Source organism: Macaca nemestrina, chromosome 12 (genome assembly GCF_043159975.1).
Source record: "Macaca nemestrina isolate mMacNem1 chromosome 12, mMacNem.hap1, whole genome shotgun sequence".
In the NCBI taxonomy this organism is placed as follows: Eukaryota; Metazoa; Chordata; class Mammalia; order Primates; family Cercopithecidae; genus Macaca; species Macaca nemestrina.
In genome coordinates this window covers 32,394,414-32,407,877 of record NC_092136.1, presented here as the reverse complement: position 1 = coordinate 32,407,877, position 13,464 = coordinate 32,394,414, and the positions used below count along the sequence as shown (strand labels likewise).

General features: G+C 46.1%; 1 protein-coding gene across 5 annotated transcripts in view; it reads left to right on the top strand.

Moving 5' to 3' along the window:
• The window catches only part of LOC105471523 (t-complex 11 like 1), a 33,442-nt gene extending 20,545 nt beyond the window's left edge, over positions 1–12,897 (top strand). For all 5 annotated transcript variants that reach the window (XM_011724016.3, XM_011724018.3, XM_011724017.3 and 2 more), the window contains 3 exons: positions 4,086–4,267; positions 6,948–7,120; positions 10,999–12,897. In XM_011724016.3, the coding sequence (XP_011722318.1) occupies positions 4,086–4,267; positions 6,948–7,120; positions 10,999–11,201 (558 nt within the window). In that variant the 3' untranslated portion in view covers positions 11,202–12,897. The remainder of the gene's footprint in view (positions 1–4,085; positions 4,268–6,947; positions 7,121–10,998) is intronic.
• The last annotated feature ends 567 nt before the right edge of the window (positions 12,898–13,464 follow it).

Below are 13,464 nucleotides of genomic sequence, written 5' to 3'. Positions count from 1 at the left end.
AGCTTTGGCCAGGCACAGTGGCTCACTCCTGTAATCCCAGCACTTTGGGAGGCAGAGGCAGGCAGATTGCTTGAGGTCAGGAGTTTGAGACCTGCCTGGGCAACATGGTGACACCCTTTCTGTACTAAAAATACAAAAAAATTAGCTGGGCGTGGTGGCAGGGCCTGTAGCCCCAGCTACTTGGGAGGCTGAGGCAGAGAATTGCTTAAACCTGGGAGGTGGAGGTTGTAGTGAGCCGAGATTGTGCCCCTGCACTCCAGCCTGGGCGACAGAGCGAGACTGTGTCTCAAAAAATAAAAATAAATAAATAAATAAATAAATAAATAAATAAATAAATAAATAAAATAAAATAAAAGATAAAAAGAATAGCTTTATTCTGATATAATTCATGTACCAGAAAATTCTCCCTTTTAAAGTGTACAACTCAGTGTTTTTTAGTATAGTCACAGAGTTATGCATCCATTACGACTGTTTAATTGAGAACATTTTCGTCACCTACAATAGAAACACTGCACCCGTTAGCAGTCACTGCCCTTTCCCCCTCCCTCCAACCCCTGAAGCCACAAATCTGCTTTCTGTCTCTATGGATTTGCCTATCCTGGACATTTTATTTAAATGAAATCATACACTATCAGCCTTTGTGCCTGGCTTCTTTCCCCAATGTTTTTTCTTGTTGTAGCATATATAACAGTACTCTCGTCCTCTTTTCCAATGTGTTTTTTTCTTTGTTGTGGTAAAATACACATAACATAAAATTTACCATTTTAACCATTTCTAGTTTTCCAGTTCAGTGGCATTAAGTGCATTCACATTGTTGTGCAACCATTGCCACCAGCCGTCTCCAGAACATTTTCATTTTTCCTTCTGTGAAACTGTCTTCCCACCAAACACACCAAACAGTAATTTCCATTGCCCCTGCCCTCTGGCCCCTGGCAGCCACCATTCTGTTTTGAGTCTCTATGAATTGGACTAATCCAGATACCTCATATGAATGGAATTATACAATCTTTGTCCTTTTGGGTCTGGCTTATTTTACTTAGCATAATGTCTTCAAGGTTCATTTATGTTGTAGTATGTGTCAGTGTTCCCTTTCTGAGTGTTACGTTTTTTTTAAATTTTAGAGACAGGGTCTCATTGTATTGCTCAGGCTAGGTGGTACAATAGCTCACTGTAACTTTGAATTTCGGGGCTCAGGTGATCCTCCTGCCTCAGCCTCCTGGGTAGCTAGGACTATAAGAGTGTACCACCACACCCAGCTAATTTTTAAATGTGTTTTTTGTAGAGACAGGGGTCTCGCTATGTTACTCAGGCAGATCTTAAACTCCTGGCCTCAAGTGATCCTCCCTCCTTGGCCTCCCAGTGTTGGGATTACAGGCATGAGCTACCACGCCCAGCCCTCCTTTCTTTTTTAGGCTGAATAATGTATTTTTCTGTATGGATATACCACATTTTGTTTATTCATTCATCAGTTGACAAACATTTGGGTTGTTATTATAAATTATGCTTCTGTGAATATTCTAGTACAAGTTTTTGCATGGACATATGTTTTTACCTCTCTTGGTTACGTACCTAGAATTAGAATTGCTGGGTTACATGGTGACTCTTAAGTTTAACATTTTGAGGAACTGCCAAACTGATTTCCAAAGCGGCTGCATCATTTTACAATCCCACCAGCAATGTATGAGGCTCCAATCTGTGCTGCTGCACTTTTCTCCTGTTTTTGCTCATCTTGATAGAAACCACAACAGAGGTGTGGTTGTTCACAGCTTTATCTAAAGAAACGTCTTCCCCTTCCATGCTGAACAATATTTTTTCCTTTTATGTTTTTCACAATACATACTTCTAACTGCAGGACTTCTTTAAGAAGATGACTGAGAAGGGATTCCCCCAGTGTTTCTCTAAATAGCTGTTCTGTTATGTAGACTCCCTCCTCTTTTTGGGGGGTATGTGAGTTTCTTATCACTAGCCTCAGATTCAGCTACTTCTCTAAATATCTTTCTTGTAAGTTCCTTATTTTTCCTTTCAAGAAGTTGTGAGCTTAAGATTTCGCCTCTTGCTTCTGAGTTCCCTGTTTTGTGCTGGAGGAAGCTCTAAAGAGAATGTCAAATTGGAGATGAGAAAATGTTCCCTTTGAACTGTGGCATGTTCTCTTCTGGAGGGAAGTTCTTAGCCTGACATTTCTGTTTAAAAATAGCTGTGGGAGACCATCCAATACCTCCCTTTTCCCTACCGCTGATCATCTTCCCCAAGCCTTAGATACCCCTGCTTCTTCATCCCATAAATATCCCTAAGCTCTCTCTATGGAAAGGAGGATGTGAGACCGTTCTCTAGACTCCTCACTTGGCAGTCTTATGAATAAACCCTCTCTTGTTAAAAAAATAAAAATAAAAAAAAAGAAAGAAAAGAAACGCTGTGGGGAAGATGGTGATGGTCCCTGGGGACAGCTGTCTACTCCAGGAATTGATCCTTGGCAATCTGCATCCTAAACTCACATCCTGCGGACTGTTGGGAAGCCACAAAGCCATGTGAACTCAGAAAACAGGCTGACGATGAGTCCTTGGGATTGTATTTGTAGCAGCAGAAGATTCTCAATCCTCAGAGTTTTTACTTCTTGGCTGTGACCCCACATTGTTCATGTCTTGATTCGGCACATCTCAGTTTCTGACAGCGAGAAAGGTCCTTAGAGTCCATTCGATGAGCCTGTAAACTCTCTCAGATCAGACACCCATCTGCTCAGCCTTTCCCTTCTCCTTCCCTCACCTACGCGGGCAGAATCGCTGGCATGGTAGGACCCAGGGCTCCCTTTAACATGGGGGAGGCAGTCGTGGGAACGCGCTTGCTTTCCGGGAGGCTTTAGGTTGTTCTCTGTCACTTCTACTCTCTGTGCTTCCTGTTTTTTTCTCTTCCTCTCTATTTATTTGCCAGTTTTTACAAGCCTCCTTTGTGCTGGGTGCTGAGTGGGTACCAAGGTGAGTAAGTGTAGGCTCTGCCCGCAAGACACTCCTCCCTTCCATTGCTCTGGGATTTTTGTTGTTGTTTTAAGATGGAGTCTCACTCTGTTGTCCAAGCTGCAGTGTAGTGGCTATTCACAGGCATAATCATAGTGCACTGCAGCATCGAACTTCTGGCCTCAGCGATCCTCCTGCCTGAGCCTCCCAGTAGTTGGGACTGCAGGCACCCACCACCGCACCTGGCCTTCCATTGCTCTGTACAGGATGACTAGCTGTCCTAGTTTGCTAGGGACCGAGTGGGGGTTTACAGGACTTGGGAATTTCCATTTGAAAACTGGGACAGTCCCAGACAAACTGGGAGGAGTTGGTGACCCTAGGTCTGTGCCTCATTATACTTTTCTTCCCAACAATAGGTATCACTTTTATTTATCGAGCGCTGGCTCTGCCAGCCACTTTATATGTAGCATCTTTCTTCAGCTTTAAAACAGCCCTGTGATTTGGGAGTCCCCATTCTGCAGAGGCCTGACAAAGTTGGCGATGCTTGCATGAGGTCATGATTTTTTTTTTTTTTTTTTTTTGAGATGGAGTTTCACTTTTGTTGCCCAGTCTGAAGTACAGTGGTGCAGTCTCAGCTCTCTGCAACCTCTGCTTCCTGGGTTCAAGAGATTAGAGATTCTCCTGCTTCATCCTCTCGAGTAGCTGGGATTACAGACATGCGCCACCACACCTGGCTAGTTTTGTATTTTTAGTATAGATGGGGTTTCACCATGTTGGTCAGGCTGGTGTTGAACTCCTGACCTCAGGTGATCTGCCCACCTAGTCCTCCCGAAGTGCTGGGATTACAGGTGTGAGCCACCGTGGCCAGCCAGGGAGGTCATGCTATTAAGCATGGAGCCTGGCTTTACACCCAGGCCTGTATGTGTTCTTAGTGAGGATGCTATACTGCGTCCTTGCTCAGGAGGAATGACTCTGAGATGGAGGGGTTATTTCACACCAGACTTCCTCAAAGCTCTGACACACCAGCGCAAACCCTGAGGGAAGCTGCAGAGGCAGGTGTGGGGGCTGTGGCGCTCCTGCCCTCTGCTTGCTAGCCTGGACCTGCAGCTCAGCGATGGCCTCTTCTGTTCATTACAGACAGTTTTAATGGACCAGTCTCGCTTCCACGAGCTCCAGTTGCAGCTGGAACAACTGACCGTCCTGGGGGCTGTGTTGCTGATCACCTTCAGCATGGCAGCCCCAGGAATTTCCAGCCAGGCCGACTTTGCTGAGAAACTCAAGATGATTGTGAAGATTTTGCTAACAGATATGCACCTACCGTAAGTGGAACTTTCATGCATGGATGGGAGGCAGTGGATGGCAGAGAGCTGACTAGAGTCTCCCAGAGGGGTCTCCCACTGTAAGGCAGACCCCAGGGCCACTCTCTAGGAACTGAGAAGAAACCTTGCTGTCTCAGTTGGTTCACTTGGCGAAGACCCCAGCAGAGTTTATTCAGGGTCATAGGGTCAAAGTTAGAATCTGCTGCAGGGTTAGCAAAGCTTTAGGATAGTGGCTTTAAAATGTGTGTGACTAACCGAGTAGCCTATAGGGCCTTAGAGGCCACTCTGAGGAGTTGGGTTATTGTCCTAAGAGCTGTAGGGAGCCATTGAAGGGTTTGAAGCAAGAGGGGGAACGTAATTAGATTTATGGTCTTAAGTTTAAATTTTGGCATGGGGCGCATAGTAGATGTGAGGGAGCATTTAATGGGTGAGAGAAGAAGTGTCTCGGGCAGGGGGGTTAGGCCATGGGCAGGGTGAGGAGTGCTGATATCAATGGTTGCTTGCCTTGAGGAGTCGAAGATCCTGGGCTTAGGGGTCCTGTGGCCCTCCATTGCCTGTTAGCGTGCTCCTCCCGGGGCCTGGCCCGGTGCTGAGTGCCATCAACTCATTTATTCTCCCTACGCAGGGAACAGAATGCTGTCTGACCCCTTCCTTCTTTAATGGGGTTGTCTTTGTCTTCTGACCTCCAAGGTTCTTGTGTTTGATGTTTGTTGAGTGCTTTATTCCTCTCCCAAAGCCATTCAAATGTATTAAACTCCTACTGGAGCTTATGAGGAAACTGAAACCCAGAGACATTAATTGGGACAAAAATGTTTGTGGCTAGGACCCGCAGTAAGAAATTCATTTTCCGTTGTGACCTAGTACACACTTAACACACATGTAACAGAAACGAGAACCTCTTCAAAATGGAACTGACCCTAACCATGTTTAATGCAGCCTGATATTTTCTACTCTATTCTTATTCCATTAAAAAAATATTGGTTGCTACCCACTGAATTGCTTTCATAAGCAACTACCAGTGAGAAGCAGAGCTCTGTGGGGCGGTCATGAGGGAGACCAGCTGTATTCCTGCAGAGCTGCGTGTATGTGTGACGTGTTCTGCACTTGCGTGTTCCCCGCAGGCGCTCTGTGCTCAGTGTAATGCGTCACTTTCTTACCCAGCACGAGTCCACATCTGCACGCGTGCAGGCTTCATGACCGCTCCTACCATGGAGTCATGTTGGGTGACTTCTATGGTTTCCAGCCTATAGAATATCTTTGAGTGGTTCTAAGTAATGCTCTATCTGACAAGGTCCAATTCAGAGACTTCTTCAAGGGAAGTACCCCCTAAACATTCTCATCCTTACAAAATGCAGAAATTTTACTGCTGAATTTGCACAAAGCATGGGTGTGTTCATTGCAGTGTGGGGCATGTCCACATGTTGTGACTAGGGGTTCAACAGTTTTGACAGTCAAACTAGTTTGCTGAGAGGCCAGGAAACTGTTTGCTCGGCTGAGGGCCTAGCCTGAGGCCTTTGCACAGGCGCAGCTCTGGGCTGTCACCTAGGTCCCTGCCTGGAGAACTACTCTGTCAAAGCTCCTGCTGAGGGAGGGACCCAGGTCAGGGCTTTCTTGGGAGCCCAGCCTTGCACTCCCATATCCACCCTGGCCCTCCAGGGGTGGGCACAGAACTGGTGCCAATGGTGAGTGCTGGGGCTTGCTCCCACGCCCCCCAGTAATTCTACATACAAAGGATCTAGACCCAGAACAGAGGCAGTTACCTTCTCACAGCATGCCTGCCAGCAGGTGGGCTCCCCGCAGGCACCCTGGGAGAACCTGGGGGACCCAGGGAATCCAGATACTCTTTTTTTTTTAACTTTAGGATTTGACTTTTCTTTATTCTTTTATTTTTTTTTTTTATTTTTTAATTAAAAAAATTTGTTTTTTTGAGACGGAGTTTCACTCTTGCTGCCAAGGCTGGAGTGCAATGACGTGATCTCGGCTCACTGCAACCTCCACCTCCTGGGTTCAAGTGATTCTCCTACCACAGTCTCCAGAGTAGCTGGGATTACAGGCACCTGCCACCATGCCCAGCTAATCTTTTTGTATTTTTAGTAGACAGGGGATTTCACCATGTTGGCCAGGCTGGTCTTGAACTCCTGACCTCGAACTCCTGATCCAACTGCCTTGGCTTTCCAAAGTTCTGGGATTATAGGCGTGAGCCGCCGAGCCCGGACTCTATTCTTTTAAAAGTAGTTAATACGTGTGCATGTTTCAAAAATCAAAAGGTACAAAAGGACATCCAATGAAAAGTTTCTCTCTCCCTCTTGTCCCACAGCTACCAAATGCTTGCTTTCTTGTGTATTCCTCCAGAGGTATATCGAGATATTCTGAGGTCATTCCAGGCTGATTTTTATCACAGAGAGGCTAGCAGGAAGTTGTGCTTTGGGTCGTTGGTCCTGGTATACTCTGAGAGCCCCTGCCCTTCCCACTGTCTTTTCTAGCAGAGGGAGAGAAAGAAGTCCCCCTGGTCAGGTATGCACAGCCTGAGAGGTAAGGTGGCAGGGAAAAGAGTCACAAATTGTCCACTGAACACATAAATCCAGTTATTGGTGGTGTCTTTCTCACCCAGTTGTGGGCGGTTGGAGCCGGTTAGAGGTGTATTTTACTTATAGGCCCTTTCTCCCCTCCTCTGCCCCAGCTCCTTCCATCTGAAGGACGTCCTCACTACCATCGGGGAGAAGGTGTGCCTGGAGGTGAGCAGCTGCCTCTCCCTGTGTGGGTCCTCCCCCTTCACCACGGACAAGGAGACCGTGCTCAAGGGCCAGATCCAGGCCGTGGCCAGCCCCGATGACCCCATTCGCAGGATCATGGGTACGTTTGGGGAAGGCAGGCAGCAGGGATATGCCCTCCGAGGGGCTGGAGGACAGGCCCCTCTGAAGAAACCTGAGGGCTTAGTTGGGGTTAAGGTGCTGATGGGTGAGAAGATGGTGTAATGAAGCACCACAGAGAGACCAGGGCCACCCAACAGATGGGCACAGGACCAGGCAGCCATCATTGTTCCAAGGGCTGCGACCTTGGAATCGCTCTCCTGGGTTCACAAGCAGTGTCCCAGGGCTTGCTGTGCAGCTTGGGCGTGTAACTTGACACTCAAGTTTCCTCATCTCTAAAGCTGGAATAAGAGCAGCAACCTTACAAGGTTGCTGCAGGGACTGCCTGGGATGAAAAGGTAAAGTGCTTGCCATAGTGCCTGGCAGCACATAGTAAGTGCTCAATAAATAGGAGCTGTTACGAAAAGAGCTGAATAGTAAAATGAAGATGTTATTTAAAAACACAATTAAAATATTATTAAATATTAGTATATAATACTATTAACACATCAAATGTAATAAAACTTAAAATGGTAATATTAAGATATTGCTGTTTAAAGTTTATAATAAATTTGAAGTATTAAAATATTTTAATGCATATTCTATAAAACATTTAAAATATTCTGTAATATTAGCTATTATCACAGCAATGGCTTTATGAAAAATTCTGTTAATTAGCTTGATTTAATCATTTCATAGTATATACATATATTTAAAACATCATGCTGTATACTGTAAATACATAGTTTTGTTTGTTTGTTTTTGAGACAAGGTCTCACTCTGTCTTCCAGACTGGAGTGCAGTGGTGCAATCTCGGCTCACTGCACTGCACCTCCGCACTCCACCTCCCAGGCTCAAGCAGTCCTCCCACGTCAGACTCCCAAGTAGCTGGGACTACAAGCATGCACCACCACACCTGGCTAATTTTTTGTATATTTTGTAAAGACGGGGTTTTGCCATGTTGGCCAGGCTGGTGTCAAATTCCTGGACTCAAGTGATCCGCCTGCCTCAGCCTCCCAAAGTGCTGGGGTTAACAGGCATGAACCACTGCACCCAGTCAAGATTTATACTCACAACCTTGGTAGGGAGGCAGGAAAGTACCTGTAAGTAGACCTGTGGCCAGCAAGTTGCTTCTCATCCTGCTGCCTGGGTTGTTTTGTAACAGCCAGTTATCAACAGATTGAAAACCAGCCCTTACTGGGAGGATCACTTAAAACCAGGAGTTCGAGACTACCTGGGCAGCATAGTGAGACCCCCATCTCTACAAAACAATTTTTAAAAATATATATAATTAGCCAGGATAGTGACATGCATCTGTAGTCCTTGCTACTCGGGAGGCTGAAGCAGGAGGATCACTTGAGCCCAGGAGATTGAGGCTGCGGTGAGCTATGATTTCACCACTGCACTCTAGCCTGGGTGACAGAGAAAGACCCTATTTCTAAAAGAAAGAAAGAAAGAAAAGAAAAACCAGTCTTTGGGTAGGAACAATACAAAGATTTCTACTTGGGTGAGGCTGCCAGCCCTGGGAACCTTAGAGAACCAAACTAACTTAAGAATAAGGGTGCTGAGCATGGTGGCTCATGCCTGTAATCCCAGCACTTTGGGAGGCCGAGCCGGGCAGATCACCTGAAGTTGGGAGTTCCAGACCAGTCTGACCAACATGGAGAAACTCCGCCTCTACTAAAAATACAAAATTAACTGGGCATGGTGGTGCATGCCTGTAATCCTAGCTACTTGCGAGGCTGAGGCAGGAGAATCGCTTGAACTTGGGAGGTGGAGGTTGCAGTGAGCCGAGATTGTGCCATTGCGCTCCAGCCTGGGCAACAAGAGTGAAACTCTGTCTCAAAAAAAAAAAAAAAAGAATAAGGGTGAACAGGGCCGGGCGTGATGACCCACGCCTGTAATCCCAGCATTTGGGAGGCCAAGGCGGGCAGATTACCTGAGGTCAGGAGTTCGAGACCAGCCTGGCCAACATGGTGAAACCCCATCTCTACGAAAAATACAAAACTTTGCTGGGCATGGTGGCGTGTGCCTGTAGTCCCAGCTACTTGCAAGGCTGAGGCAGGAGAATCACTTGAACCCGGGAGACAGAGGTTGCAGTGAGCTGAGATTGCGCCATTGCACTCCAGCTTGGGAGACAAGAGGGAAACTCCATCTTAAAAAAAAAAAAAAAGAAGGAGAAGAAAGAAGAAGAAGAGTGATAGGGCCGGGTGCGGCGGCTCATGCCTGTAATCCCAGCACTTTGGGAGGCTGAGGCGGACAGATCACTTGAGGTCAGGAGTTCGAGAGCAGCCTGGGCAACATGGTGAAACCCCGCCTCTACTAGTAAGACAAAAATTAGCTGGGCATGGTGGCATGCTTCTGTAATTGCAGCTACTCAGATGACTGAGGGAGGAGAATCGCTTGAACTCGGGAGGCCGAGGTTGCAGTGAGCTGAGATTGTGCCACTGCACTGCAGCCTGGGTGACAGAGTGAAACCGTGTCTTGAAAAAATAATAATAATAATAAGGGTGATAGGCCCTGTCTTGTCCTGTCAGCAGTTTCTGTCTGTGTTGTGAGACTCAGGAGGGTATAAGTTATTTGCACCTGAGAGGATTCCCCAGGCAGGAGGCAAGGCATAGAGCTTGAAAAAGTCCATTCCATATAAATGTCTCTATTGTTTTTGTGATAAAATCTGCAAGAAGTGTGACTGGATCAAATCTTTTTTCTTTTTTTTTTTTTTTTTTTTTTTTTTTTTTTTTTTTTTTTTGAGACGGAGTCTTGCTCTGTAGCCCGGGCTGGAGTGCAGTGGCCGGATCTCAGCTCACTGCAAGCTCCGCCTCCCGGGTTTACGCCATTCTCCTGCCTCAGCCTCCGGAGTAGCTGGGACTACAGGCGCCCGCCACCTCGCCCGGCTAGTTTTTTTTTTGTATTTTTAGTAGAGACGGGGTTTCACGGTGTTAGCCAGGATGGTCTCGATCTCCTGACCTCGTGATCCGCCCGTCTCGGCCTCCCAAAGTGCTGGGATTACAGGCTTGAGCCACCGCGCCCGGCCAAATCTTTTTTCATGAGGATACACAAGGGTGCAAAAGCATTGTGAAGGGGAATGGACTAGAAAAGAAAGCATCAACATAAATTATTCTTCCAAGTAGGACAAGTTTACAAATGCCCACGACTTCCATGCAGGCATCAGAGAAGGAAGCATGAGCTGCTTTCATGGAGGCTTAGTAGGAAAAAGGTCTATTTTGAACCTGTAATTCCTGCTTGATTTTTCCACCTTTTTATGTGATTGTCTTGCTCTGTCACCAGGCTGGAGTGCAGTGGCCTGATCTCAGCTCACTGCAACCTCCACCTCCTGGGTTCAAGTGATTCTCGTGCCTCAGACTCCCGAGTAACTGGGACTACAGGTGCGCACCACCACACCTGGCTAATTTTTGTATTTTTAGTAGAGACCGGGCTTCACCACATTGGCCAGGCTGGTCTTGAACTCTTGACCTCAGGTGACCCACCCACCTCAACCTCCCAAAGTGCTCAAAGTGCTGGCATTACAGGCGTGAGCCACTGCACCCGGCCACTCATGGATTCATTCTTGCATTCCAAGTGTGTTTGAGCTTCTCCTGGGAGCTGGGTCTCATGCTGGGCACTGTGCTGAGTGCTGAGGAGACATGGTGAACAAGATGAGCATGGCTCCTACCTTCATGAAACTAACCATCTAGAGTGGAGAGAAAACATTATAAATGGGATGAATGTGCAGACGTGCAAGGTGTTGTGGGTATCTGGTCTAGGAGTATTGATCGGGGACAACTTCCCCTAAGAGGTGATGGTTAAGCTGAGAACTGAGGCACTGTCGGGTTTGTAAAGTGAAGGACAAGAAACAACTGACCACTTTCTTTTTTGTCACAGAATCTCGAATCCTGACCTTCTTAGAAACCTACCTTGCCTCGGGTCATCAGAAGCCATTGCCCACAGTCCCTGGGGGACTCAGTCCAGTTCAGAGAGAGCTGGAGGAAGTTGCTATTAAATTTGCTCGCCTGGTCAACTATAACAAGATGGTCTTCTGTCCCTACTATGATGCAATCCTCAGTAAGATCCTCGTCCGATCCTAACGTGTATGCACCCTACAGCAGCAGTATTACTCACTAGCCGCAGAATACCTGTTCTCAACTCTAATGTTGCATTGGAAAATGGCTATATAGTACATGTCTATTTAACAGCACCGATTCCAAAGGGAAGAATATTGTGTATCACTGTTGAAAAGACTTGTTGAAAAATCCAGTGAATTCTATTTTGAGAGATTGTATTTATGAGTGCAAGTTTACAAATCAAAGAAGCTTTTTGTTCTCGAGTTTTATAGGTAACACTCGGCTGTGTCTCCACTCCTCCCCCATCATGTCCTTCTAAGGAGGCTCTTCTGCAATCTGGGTAGTTCTTTCAGATGCCCCATGCTGAGCTGACAGCCATCCAAGCGCAAAAGAGACCAAGCCATGGCCTCACCTCCTGCCCTCCCTCAGACAGCCTCGTCCCTCACCCCTCCCTCCGGGTAGTTTTGTTAGAAGGGCTACATAACGTCTTATTGCCATTTTTCTCCCCCTATTTATTGCTTCCTCCCTGCCTGGCCTAGCCAGGGCTCCCAGGCCCTTTTTTCTAGAGGAGAGTTATTTGTCTCTCTCTCTTTTTTCTTTTTTACTTTTTTAAAAAATATTTAAACATTCTTTCTTTTAACCGTCCCCCAAAGATACAGAGTTATTGGACTTTAAAAAGCTTGTTCTTTTATACAAAATTACTCCTGCATCTAGCTGAGAGCAGTTATGACTTATGAGATCTAGTGAAAGGAAATTATTTGACTTTTAAGCCTTGAAAATCAAGGAGGAAATGTTTTGAAAAATACTTTACTGTAATGTAAAGGAAGAGAAATGTCTGGAATTCTTACTGAAAAATTGACTCTGAGACAATACGCAGATGTGTTGATTGAATTAAATTCTGGAATTAGATTTAACTGTTTTCAGATAAAATAGCTTGAGTTCACGAATCTCCTAAATAAGGAAGTCATAGAAAATCCCTGGTGTTTGAGCATTATTTTTCGAGGAACTTCAGTGACCAGAATTCCTGACATGTCCTCTGAGTGTGAGTGATTTGGGTCGCATAGATGATCTGTTCTGTTTTTGTTGTTTTTTTTTTTTAAGTGTACACGTGCATGTGTGCATTTTAGACAGGGACATTATATTAGAAGCAGAGCCATGAAACTGGAATGACCTCCAACTGCCAGAAAAGCAAGTAATATCGGCACCTAAAGCCTTCTGGACAGGAAGCTAAGAGAAACTTAGAAGCTGGCCGGGCGTGGTGGCTCATGCCTATAATCCCAGCACTTTGGGAGGCCGAGGCAAGCAGATCATCTGAGGTCAGGAGTTTGAGACCAGCCTGGGCAACATGGTGAAGCCCCATCTCTACTAAAAATACAAAAATTAGCTGGGTGTGGTGGCACGCACCTGTAATCCCAGCTACTTGGGAGGCTGAGGCAGGAGAATCGCTTGAACTCGGGAGGCAGAGGCTGCAGTGAGCTGAGATCGCACCACTACATTCCAGCCTGGGCAAGAGTGAGACTTTGTCTTAAAAAAAAAAAAAAAGAAAAGAAAAGAAACTTGGAAGCCATTTCAGAAAGACTCCAGGAAGGCTAGCAGTCGTTCCTACACAACCAGGGGGAAGGACTACATTTTACTGCAAGCAGCTGTTTTCTCTGATCCTTCTTTGTAAGGAAATGCAGTGATTTTGTGTTTTCAAGGAAGACTTGAAGAAGCAGTTGGGTAGGTATTCCAGTAGGACTGATGGGGAGGAAAGCAGATACTCCATGAGAAGGGTATCAGACCCAGAAGAGTCAGAATACATTCTGCTTTCAGGATTTTTGAGATTGCTGATGGTCCCAGGGTTTATACAAGGGCTTGGATCTGGCTGTAGAAACTCAGGTAGAAATTACATGTATGCAGATCAGAGCTGATGTTGGTTCTAATCTATAATGATGTGATAAATTAAAACAAAAAACAAAACAAAAAACAGAGCTGGGCATGGTGGCTTACACTATAATCCCAGTACTTTGGGATGCCACAGCAGGAGGATCACCTGAACGCAGGATTTCAAGTCCAGCCTGGGCAACATAGTGAGATCACATCTCTACAAAAAATACAAAAAAAAATTAGCCTGGCATGGTGGCACACATTTGTACTCCCAGCTACAAGCTGAGGCTGAGGCAAAAGGATCGCTTGCACCCAGGAGTTCAAGGATGCAGTGAACTATGATCGTGCCACTGTGCTCCAGCCTGGGTGACAGAGCCAGACCCTGTCTCTCCTCAACAATAAACGTAGAGCCAGATGTATC